The sequence below is a fragment of the Terrapene carolina genome, unplaced genomic scaffold, assembly GCF_002925995.2.
Source record: "Terrapene carolina triunguis isolate 2854851 unplaced genomic scaffold, T_m_triunguis-2.0 Scaffold35098, whole genome shotgun sequence".
Classification (NCBI taxonomy): domain Eukaryota; kingdom Metazoa; phylum Chordata; order Testudines; family Emydidae; genus Terrapene; species Terrapene triunguis.
In genome coordinates, this window is record NW_020699449.1 from 5,253,218 (window position 1) to 5,265,412 (window position 12,195).

The following is a 12,195-nucleotide window of genomic DNA, read 5'->3' on the forward strand; positions in this document are numbered from 1 at the left end:
GAATGAAACTCAAGATTATCACCAAAGAAGGCATTTTAGCTTAAGTACTTCTTGATAGAATTGGTTTATTTTCTTTTCTTCTGAGTGCCTTGTAGGTTTTATCATCTCATAGCTTAGAATATGAAAGAGTAATCTAATGGAAGGGCGACCTCACCACAATACATGTACTGTTTCACTGCTGCTTTGCCTACTTTCAAGTTGTTTCATGCATAGGGAATATCACCTTTTAAAATAGTGACATGCCAGTGGAACATGGCTGGTTAAAGCTACACAAAAGCAAGCAGCAGAGATCAGCAGTGAAATTGTTAATTTCCTTTGGTGATTAGACACTATGCTAATGAGCGCAGTATAAATACTAGAACGGGTCAACGTTTTTCATTCAAAATATTTTTTCAACAAAAATGCTCTTTTTCAAAACTTAAAACTTCTGCTAAAAGCGTTCAGATTTTTCAAAATTTCCACTTTTTTGTAGAAAGCAAAAAATGTTTCAAAAAAACTTCATTCTGCCCCCTTTTCCCTACTATTGCATGAATGATGAGTCAGGTAGGGGCTTTTGTCTCTTTAAAATTTTTCTTTTTTTTTCCTTTTTCCTTTTGCCACACTGTAACTTTTCCAAATTTGAGGAAGGTTTGAAAAGTTAAAGTCTGGCAAAAATTAAAATGATTTTTTTTTTAAAAAGTGAAAAAACCCTGGATATCAGAGGCTAGAAAGCAGGCAGAGAGAATCCAAAATTCAAATTTTTGAAAGTTCAAATTTTAACATTTCAAAACATTGAACTTTTAGGGGGAATGTATGACAAAAATTTTGAACAAATAAAAAAAATGGTTCAGTTTCAAACTCTCTGAAGTGGAAATAATTTCAAAAATTGTCATTAATTTGTTTTCCCATTTTTCCACGCCCTCTAATAAATACCTCGGTAGACAGTGACAGATAGATGCCACCCAAGTACAGTGTCAGTTCTAAGTGAGTGAGAAGACCACCTTATAAACTTGCTCTCTCTCCTAAAAAAGTGTGTGACTTTCTTGTTACTTTAAATTGTGGCCCTTGAAATTGACAGAAAATTACTAGCGCAAGTTAAAACAAGGGCTGAATGTTGGTGTCATCCTTAAATCTGTCCAGAGGGGGAGCAGTGGGGTGGAAATTCCCTGGCTTGCTTCTGTCTCCCCTTGCAACTCCTGGACATGCCATTCTCCAGACCCCTCTAGCCATGGCTAGCGTGACAGAGGGGTATTCCAGAGGAGGATGGGGAGAGGATTAGGTGGCATACCAGCCCAGGCACATTACTGGCAAAAGTACACTGGCACTAGGTGGCAGGGATGTGACTATGTATAGGGATGTGTGCAGTCCAGTGCTTAATTTGTGCTAGGGCTTGCCAGGGCTGAGCCCTCGCACTTCTGGGCTTGGCACTTCATAGCCCTGGCACCTCTGGGCTTGTTGAATGTAAAAAATTGCTTGAGCCCTGGCACTTCTTTCATTTCATAAGGGGGAGGGATAGCTCAGTGGGTTGAGCATTGGCCTGTTAAACCCAGGCTTGTGAGTTCAATCCTTGAGGGGGGCCACTTAGGGAGCTGGGGCAAAAATCAGTACTTGGTCCTGCTAGTGAAGGCAGGGGGCTGGACTTGATGACCTTTCAAGGTCCCTTCCAGGTCTAGGAGATAGGATATCTTGATTACAAATTAAGTACTGAAGCAGTTAGCCTTTGACCTCCATGTTAAGGCTGCTCTTACAGCCTTTCCTGGAGGCCAGATTTGTTGGGTTTATGTGGCTTCATGAGATATTTTGACATGGATGGTAATTTATGGGGGTTTAGGCATTTGCAGTTAATACTCTCGCTGTTTTCTTCCTTTTCCTTTTTCTCTGTTATATCAGAAGCTTTAATCACTATTTTCAATAAACTGTCAATTTATTGTTTCCTTTGCCATGCTTTCTGCATTTGGCAGTTTTAAATGTAGCACACAGTATAATGCAAAACCCAAGGGTCATGGGTGTAGTAGGAAGAGAGCCTGAGACATAAGCCCTTGTATCAGAGGCCTGGTATAAGGCAGGACCTGCTCACAGAATCTGCCAAGAACAGGGCTGATAGTGAAGAAATACACTATTCCTAAGAAGTGCTAAGCACAGAATACTCACGCAAACACGTCCCGATATCAAGTGGTACCAGAACACCCCGATATCAAGATTGGTACAAAAACATTCCCCAAGGGTAACAGGAACACACTGACCCCTCCTAAAAGATAAGGCCAGGATGACAGTACATAATAGAGATGTTTTGATTGATCCAACATGAACAAGGTGATAACTAGCCACGTCAGGGGGCAGTGATTAACTATGTCAAAGGGGCAGTACTAACTTGTTTGTATGAGGGTATAAAGATGTATCTCAGAGGGAGTATCTTTGTCCAGCCGAGGAGGGAATGGAAAGTCCTGCCATTCACTGAGCTGCATCCATTGTCACAGGCATACATGTCTTAGTATTCTTGTAGAGTCTACCAGGTGCTATTACCGTGCTTTGTTGACAATAAACCTGGCCTGGCACCTTCATACCTTAACAGATCTTGTGGTCATTGGGCGGTTCGCTCGAGGTCTGCTATGCCAGCTGTCTGTGCAGAGCTGGGGCAGCACACAGGGAGAACACACACACACACAGCTGAACATCTAACCACACTGGGTTACCTGAGAATTTCTGTTTTCTTTATTGTAGTTTATTCATCGCGATTTGGCAGCAAGAAACATCTTGGTTGGCGAAAACTATGTTGCAAAAATAGCAGATTTTGGATTGTCTAGAGGTCAAGAAGTTTATGTTAAAAAGACCATGGTAAGGATTGAAACAAACGTGTTCAGCATGATCATTCTTTGAGACAATCACACTTCATCAAGGGTTATCACTATGTCTTTTAGAGATGGGGCCAAGAGACAAAGTTTGGTTTTTAACCTTCCTAAAGTCCAAGGAGCCAGTTGCAAAAATCACATGCGAAGTTCAGGGATATTTGGATGTAGCCTTTTGGCTGAGGCCCATCACTAGCCTTTTAAAAAAAAAAAACCTTTCGACTATAATCTGTATTCAGATGGCTTAATTCTATTGACGTAGATGGAGCTATGTCAGCTTACGTCAGCTAAGGATCCCATTGTGCAAAACAGATGTGTTAAAGCAATGGCAATAATGTTCTATACAGATATTTGGATCAGAGTAAATGGTACGTATGACATTACTACTAAGTAAGATTTCAGTGGTTTTAATAATAGCATGTCACACATAGGACAAATACAACAATTAGTCTTATTGTCACAATTAAGAGTACTAAAAATTTAAATTAAAAAAAAGAAGAAAAAAAACAAAATAATTATTCACAGGCAGCTTTGTCTCACAACTGAAATAGTGAACTACTTAAAAAGGGTGTCACAATCACTGTCCAGATGTGCAGAAAGCGTTCTGGGATATAACATTGTCATGCAAGGGATGGGAATAACTCTAGCTAGAATTGTCTGATTATTTTTAATGAAAGGCAGACTTATTTAGAAGCAAATCGTTTGCACAAACTGAAACTTTGTACTCCAACCCTGGCCTTTGTATTTATTTCATGAATGTAATGAGGAAAATGAAATAGCAATGTAAAGGCACGTAACTGATTCTTATTTTCCACTTTGATATTTACAAAGTTCATATATGAAAGTGAATCCCTCCATGATCTGCACTGGTGTAAAGCCAGTGACCTAAGATTAGGATCAGGGCCTGAGAAAGTAGTGATACTGAATGTTGATGAATCATCGGCTCAAAACATCTTGCCAGTTCCCCTAGAGGCTCCATTGAAAAGTGGGTGGAGTGGGTGGGAGTGATGAGATGGAATCCTATGAGCAAGGATCCTCAGGGAGGAAGACCAGTTCTCAGGCACTAAACCCTTGGAATCACTTAAAGAGGAAGAAGTGAACTGTCTAATGCGTCTCTTCATCCAATTCCACATGATTCTGCAGCTGAGTCAATAACACCTTGTGGTCAATGGGAAAGGAATGGTGCACAGGATGTGAGCTATCATGCTGCATCATACAAGCAGAATTGTTTCCATTTCATACTGGAACCACACTCATTTGGAAAGAACTTCTCTTTGCTTTATTGGGAGCTGTACATCTGGGACCTGATTGTACAACCAGTGCTCAAGTTGGGGAGCATGTACATCAGTAGGCCTATTGACTTGAAGGGGCTACCTGTGTAAGTGCTCACTAATGTAAGTAATGGTTGTTTGTGGTGCAGGTTTCAATAAGATTGTTTTGAAACAGCTATGAACATTACCATTCATGTAATAGCCTGTAATGCAATTCTAATGGCATCACTTCCAGGGAAGGCTTCCAGTGCGATGGATGGCAATTGAATCTCTCAATTACAGTGTGTACACCACAAACAGCGACGTGTAAGTACAGTTCTTTAACGTGTTTCTAATAAGACTTTCTTTAATAACATCAAAGCTTCATAGGGAAATGTTTTTTTGCCAGCGTTTTTAATCGTGCAGCGATTAATTCATGGCACTCAGAAAACACAGGTCTATGTGTCACCTTGTGGGCAGACAGCTTGAGCAGACTACAAGGAATAGTCTGAAAAAACTGAACCAAGCTAAATTTGGGTCTGAGTCCAGATCTGAGTTTCTACAAAGTACATGTGATGTTTGGACATGGGGTTAGTTCAGGGGCATCTCTAGTTTGAAACTCAAACTCAAATGCACCTTTGGAAGGCCCATACGAACACCAGTTCCTGCCAGCAAAGTGCAGCAAGTATCCAGGAAAACAGCAAAAGTTCAGATCTGTGATAGCAGTACTTGCCAGGAAACCAGATAGAATTGGCCAAGCTCTACGGGCTTGATCTTGCAAAGCACTTAAGCATGTGCATAACTGTAAGTACTTGAGCTGTCTCATTAAAGCCTGGGGGGCTTAAGTGCCTTGCTGAAATTTTCTGTATAGACTATAGTGTTGTTCATTTCTATGCAACGTCTGTGACATTTGGTATTTTCTATGGAACTTAGTCTCTGTAAATCTTTAAGTGAAGAGACAAAAAGAAGGTACAGCATAATTCTCCTTTGCATGACAGTCTCTTCTGGAATCACATAAATAAACTAGCAGAATATAATCGTAGTTAAAAAAGAAACCTCATAAGGAGGTTTGGCAGAAGCTGGGAATGGGTGACAAAGGATGGATCATTTGATGAGTACCTGTTCTGGTCATTCCTTCTGAAGCTCCTGGCATTGGCCACTGTTGGAAGACAGGACTCGGGACTAGATGGACCTTTGGTCTGACCCAGTATGGCTGTTCTTATGTTCTTGATGACCCCTTTAAGAGCCAATTTCTGCCCACTTGACTAGTGCTATTGAAGTCAGTGGGCTAAATTCTGCCCTGGGGCATACTGCTGTAAACCGGGAATACTTCCTCAAAGTCAGTAGAATTACTCTGGATTTATGCCACTTAACAGAGCAGAATTTGGTCCCACGGGCCTACTTGCATGAACACAATAAGCAAGATTTGCCAAGAACTTTCACAGGAAAGAAAAAATTTCCTTCTCCCTTGGAATGAGGAAATTTCTGCTTGTGTCCTGGGCAAACAGAGCATCTTTGAGAGAAAGGACCACACACAAAACAATTTAGAATTAGAATGGAGTGAAGGTGGAGGGCGATGGGGGAAAGGAGTGATCCCCTGGGACATGCAAGTGGAGCTAGGTTCTTTGGGTATGAATTCCACCAGTGTAAATCCAGCATAATTTCATTAACTTCAGTGACGGTGTTCTGGGGTTACACTGGTGAAACTGAGAAGAGTTTTTGGCACTTTGTGTAATAAATGAGACAGAGACAGATCCTCAGCTGGCGTAAATCAGTGTCGCTCCATCGAAGTCAATGGTACAATGCTCATTTACACCTGCTGAGGATCTGGCCTTATATGGTTTAAAGCCTGGATCCTTACTACCAAACAGAAAATTGATCAGAAATAGTGAATTGAAACTTACGTTCTCTGTAGATTAGCAAATTATCTTGTTCAATAACACACCTGCTCACTTTTAATCATTGTTCCTGTTAAGGTATGAGTGCTTTTTCTTTGTCCCTGTTGCAGGTGGTCATATGGTGTCCTATTATGGGAAATAGTTAGTTTAGGTAAGTATCCATTTTTATTGGTACACAAATAAACCAGTGTGGGATATTCTAGTACAGTACTCTACTGGGCATTCTGGGCTCTCAGCCCTGCACTCAGCCCACTAAGCCATTCCTCGCTTTCAAACATCGTCTGCTGTTTTCTTTTGATTTATTAACTACATCTTGCATTGGTAACAATACCCTTAAAAAAAATGGTCACAATTCCAACTCAGTCCAGGTTAAGTACCACATTACCTGAGAAAGGTAGAGAGAGCCTCTTTTCATTATCCCATGACAAAGCATTTACAGCAGGTATTTACTTTTTAAATACTGAATATTCCAAGGGCTAGATTCATAAAAGGACCAAGGCACTTAACTGACAGTTTAGGCACTGACATCCCAGGCCACACTGGGATTCACAAAACCGCTGCTCAGGAACCCTGTAGGCACCTATGTTTCTGCCTCTGAGCATGCTTACTGCAGCCACGCTAGGGGGTTGGATGCCTAAGCCCCAGAGCCATACACAAACGAAGAGAAGATAGGCGTTCTTTCATCTAAGTCACCTTGGGGCCCAATCTGGTACGCGTGCTCAGAGCATGCCTACTGGATTGGGTCCCTAGAAGTGAGTTTATGCAAAACAGCTGGCGGAGGAGAAGCCTACACCCCCTCAGCTTAGCAGCTCCCATCGGCTATCTTAGGCAAGGATCCACCTAGCATGCTGGCTTTTTGTGAATCCCATTCTGAGGTGCTGATTTCTCCGCATTCATTGTATAGGGAGCCTAGGCGCCAAACTCAGGGTTTGTGAATCACAGTGATTTTCTAGGCCTCGCTAGTCAATGTCACCAGGCCTAAGTTTCTTTGTGTACCTAGCCCTAAGATTACTCTCCAGCTGTAACTTCGCGTCTGATCCTGCAAACACTTACTACCACTGGTCTCATGGGGTCTAAGTCTGCTCTTACACTGCCTTCAGTAGTGTTATTCCTGCTTTACATTGCTGTATGTAAGTGAGATCATAATCAGGCCACTGACTGTAAGAATTTTGGGATGACACATTAGCAATGGAACTATGCCAGTTTACACCAGCTGAGGCTCTGGCCCGTTTGCCTTTTACTTTATAAAAAAACTGTGCATGGGTTTAGCAGAGCATAAATAATGAATAAAATTATTAATATTAAAATCCAGTTACTCAGTACAAGCGTCCTTCATCTTTACCTGCCTTCATCAAATACTTTGTTGCTGAGCCATCTTGTAGCTCTTGTGCTGAGCTCGGTTAGCCTTACTTGTGATCGCACCAGAAAAATTTGCTTAAGCCAATGTCAAACTCTTGTGTTTTAGGTGGGACACCATACTGTGGAATGACATGTGCAGAACTCTATGAGAAATTGCCACAAGGGTACAGACTGGAAAAGCCTCTCAATTGTGATGATGAGGTGTAAGCAAACAAGTGCATTAATTATTATTTTATTTTCATTGTTTACTGCGAAACTAGCAGTTTTCAGGGACGCCATGATTCAGCAAATGTGTGATTTTTTTGCTATTCAATAATATAGCTGTATGAAGCCTGAATGCACTGTTAGTTGCAGAATGGCACGTCACCTCCAAAGGTGCTATACTTTGTACAGGCTGGGTGGCTGTCCTTTTGAAAACCACCACAACTTTCTACACAAAAAAATCATCTTCAAGGAGGCCAATCATGGGAAATTTAAGCCCAAATATGGATGTTGGAAGGGGAAGACAAAGCATGGTTGAATTACAATTGGTTTGCTACCTTAACAGACCTGGGCAATACCAGTATAATTACCACTACGCTGGTGGAAGCCATGGAAGAGATCATAAACGTGGATATGTGCCACTCAGTAAAGCCAAGTCCTATGAGGGAGTCTGGGAATGCCAAATGAGCGTCTCAGGTGGTGAAGCACTGCTATAACAGCTCCTGTGGGTCCCGCTTCCCCACCTCTGGTACAGTGGATGTGGTCTGGGAGGACTGGAGCGGGGGAAGGGAGTGTGGCCATTCAATTCTCAGCATGGCTGTCAGGGCTGATTGGTGCATCTCTTAGAGGGCTGTCTGAAAAATTTCAGCCTTAAACTGGGGCTGCGTGTCATGGTTTTAAGATGGACTCTGCACGCCTTGTGTTCAGTGACATGCATCCAAGTCATCATGGGTTGTGTCTTATTTTTAAAGGTATGACCTGATGAGACAGTGTTGGCGGGAGAAACCGTATGAAAGGCCATCATTTGCTCAGATCCTGGTGTCACTGAATAGGATGTTAGAGGAACGAAAGGTAAGGCTGAATAGCTATGCTAGCTTGAAGTCCAAAGGCTAAATCTTTCCATGGCATATGTGTATGAAGTTCATGAGACACAATTAGTGAGGTCTATAGCCCGCTCAATAATTAGAGCACAGCTTGGTGCATGTGAGGAAAAAAATGCATCACCTACGTCAACCTCTCTTATTTTTTCAGACATATGTGAATACCACGCTGTATGAGAAGTTTACCTACGCAGGCATCGACTGCTCTGCTGAAGAAGCTGCTTAAGACAGAAAAAATCTTCGTCTATTGAGTAACCATGAAACAAACCAAAAACTCAGTCTTCTGGGGCACAGAATGGGATGTGCTGTGTAGAACTGTGTATAGCTTTTTGTATAATATTGTTGAACTACAGATAGCATTGTGCATGTCTTACAGTAAACTCTGCCTCCATAGACTGTAGGAGTGTATATACTGTTTTGAGTAGGAATGGGCTAATGGCATAAATTCTGAGATACATTTCACACACAATAGAATCTTTTTTCGGGAAATGCGGTGATACTTACTTTAAGTAGCCCATGCAGAAACACTTATTGAAATGCATTGTGCATTGCTACCCTAGGTATTTTACAAGAGTTAATGATAACATAGAATATCTCATTAGCTAAATTTTATGGTGATTCTAACACAACATGTTTTTGTGTACGTGCCAAAACAGTGCCATGTCTCCAGAGAACAGACAATGCTGTAGCAGTACCAGACAACACCGCTTTAGGAAATCAGCAGTAAAAGTGACCCCTGAAAATAATTTGTTTCTAGAGCTTTTGAACTAGCTGACATCTATGTGATACAAGCAACTGCTGTTTAATAGCCAATTTCTTGTATTAAATATCAATGTTTAACTTGATAATATAAATATTGGAGAGCAGTGTTATTTTAGAAAGTCACATGGTGTTTATCACGAAGAATGGGCATTCATAAATGTATTACATATTGTAAAACACATTTCTAAAAAGTCAGTTTGGCTACAAGTGCAGCTTTTTCATTTTGTATTTGAGTCTAATAATGCACTGACTAGATCATTAGTTAATTATAAACAGGCACGGTTCACTTACTTGCTTGTGACCACCCTATTCCTTGTGTGCCTGCATGTAGTTTACTGTGTGGCCTTTAACAAATAATGTACTAAAAGCCTTTGAAATATTTTCCTTCAGTGGCATTATTAAAAGGTTCTCAACTCCTCAACACATCATTCAGCTAATGTACATGCTGTTCAAGAGGGCAGGAATATTTTTACATTTCAGTATAATGGCCTTCCCATTAGTGTGTCTGACAACTGAATCCGGACGCTTGCAGTCAGATGAAGACTTTTAATTTGCTCTCAGCCCCGGGGTGGCAGGCATAATAGGACACCTGGGCCGTGGTGGCCCTCCCTGCTGCTGCTGCCTGGTGAATCTTCCTCCACTTCACCCCCACCCCCACCCCCACTTCCCCACCTCTCACCGTGTCCTCTCTTCACCATCCTTCCCCCACAGAGGCAGGACAGTGAAGAGGGACAGGGTGAGCCATACTGAGGCTAATCCTTTAGTAGCTAAAAATCTAAAGGTTTATTTATAAAGAAAGAAAGGTGAGCATTAAAATTGGTTAAAGGCCTCAACTATATACAGTAATTGCAAAGTTCTTGGTTCAGGATTGTAGCAGTTTGGAATAAACTGCTGGCTTAAGTCAAGATTCTGGAATATAGCCACAGCTTGGATGGGCCATTCAGTTCTTTGTTCAGAGCTTCAGTTTGTAGCAAAGTTCCTCCAGAAGAAGCAGGATTGACGACAAAATGGAGATGTTTCCGGGGCCTTTTATAGCTTTTGCCATTTGGAGGGAATCCCATTGGTCTTACTGTGGAAAATTACAGCAACAAGATGGAGTTTGGAGTCACATGTCCATGCATTTTGCCTAGTCACAGCAGGAAATGCCATTAAGTGTAGATGGGCATCTCCCATGGTCCATTGTCAGTTAAATGTGCTTTTGTTGGATCACTAAATTTCAATAGTCCCTCCAAGATGTGCTGGCTAATTACTTTGTGGGCCTTACCCAAGGAGCAAACATTTGAAATCCAGATATAGAGCCAATACTTATAACTTCAGATACAAAAATGATACATGCATACAGATAGCATAATCATAACCAGCAAATCAGACACCTCACTTGACAACCTTTGTACAAGATTCACTGCAAATATATAACAGTGGTTGCAACAATGAGCTATCTGGTCCTATTTTAATCAGACAATGTCACAAGAGAGCCAAAAAATTATCAGGTTTCAGAGTAGCAGCCGTGTTAGTCTGTATCCGCAAAAAGAACAGGAGTACTTGTGGCACACTAGAGACTAACAAATTTAAATTTGTTAGTCTCTAAGGTGCCACAAGTACTCCTGTTCTTTTTTAAAAAATTATCAGGCCATTTTACAGATAGAAGGGGAAAGGCCATAGAGCAAGATCTGAAAATTGAATCTACGGCTCGCTCCTGGGTCCCATGTTAGCGCTTTAACTACATGAGCATCTCTCTGTGACCCTAATCTAATTAGCTATTTCTTTGCAGTCCCATTGCCATGGTCTCTGTATACCGATTCCTCTTGGTTCATTGGACTTTTCTGGTAGTGCATAGAGAAGCCAAGCTTTAAAGGGAAAAACTACTGGGAGGAATGGCATGGCGGCGGGAGGGGCTGTAAAGGCTTTTTCATTTACTACAGGAAAACAAAGTTCTACCACTTGTAAAGAAAATAGATCTGAAACACATCTCTGTGCCTGTATATATGTGCGTGAGACGGCAAAAATGAGATTGGCCACAGTTTGCCTAAAGTGCAGATCAGTTTATATAATGTCACAGCTGTAATATTTTTAAAAATAATTACTGAAGAATGTTCAAGCTGTTCAGACAAATTATAACAGACCAATACCCCTACCTCAGGGTCACACTCTGCACACCAGTTGGCTTGTTAAGGCACCTATGTGTGACGCTATTTACATCGTACATTTTGGGGGCACAAATTTGCAATTGGTCGGGAGGGAGGAGGGGCATCCATTTACTTTTTCAAAATGCCTTGTAAATGCAAAACCTAGACAGATTCTCGTATTCCCAGATATATCAAGGACAACTATATGAAACCTGGTGGGGGGAAGAGACTTTAAAGTGACATGATCGAGGAACCACATGTCCCCTTTCCTCCCCGCACCCCAAAAAACAAACAACCCCCTAAACATTTATATCAGTGTATGAAAGTACCTGGTCAAGCCATAATCATGCAAGTTAACACTTTATTGTAAAATATGATTAGTTTAATCAAAATGTTAAGACCTCCCTCACCCCGCCCCTCCCCGAGTTCTGTAAAGGACTCAAGTGAGTGTACCCCCCACAAGACCCTATAGAGGTACTTTATTCCAGACTGGGGACGCTCAGGGGGCCTGCATTTGTAGCTACCCCATTAGATGGTATGATGGCTACATCAGTCCACAGGCTGCCTGTTAAAACAGTCTTTATGTAGCTATATGTAAACATACAGCCATAGCTCTGTACATACACCATCATGTTTTATAAGTTAATCACATGTCCAAGACAAATTTCAGAGCTATGTGTATATTAACTTATATAATGATTGTTTTTTAACCATGTTTGCATTCAGCCTTCTTCCTGGGGCGGAGAAGTTTGGATTAAACATTTTGTGTCCTTGGCCGGCTCAACCAACCACCAATTAAAAAAAACCCAAAACAAACGTCCCCCTTTCACTGCAGTCTCCCTCTCCGCAAACAATAACACACCCCTGAGCAGAGTTTTTAGATACAGCCCTAT

General features: G+C 41.4%; 1 protein-coding gene across 1 annotated transcript in view; it reads left to right on the forward strand.

The window, feature by feature from the left end:
- Positions 1-9,590, forward strand: part of LOC112116000 (angiopoietin-1 receptor) — a 65,697-nt gene extending 56,107 nt beyond the window's left edge. The window contains exons 15-20 of the mRNA XM_026646468.1: positions 2,701-2,814; positions 4,332-4,402; positions 6,084-6,124; positions 7,439-7,535; positions 8,286-8,385; positions 8,566-9,590. Coding sequence (XP_026502253.1) covers positions 2,701-2,814; positions 4,332-4,402; positions 6,084-6,124; positions 7,439-7,535; positions 8,286-8,385; positions 8,566-8,640 — 498 coding nt within the window. The 3' untranslated portion in view covers positions 8,641-9,590. The remainder of the gene's footprint in view (positions 1-2,700; positions 2,815-4,331; positions 4,403-6,083; positions 6,125-7,438; positions 7,536-8,285; positions 8,386-8,565) is intronic.
- The last annotated feature ends 2,605 nt before the right edge of the window (positions 9,591-12,195 follow it).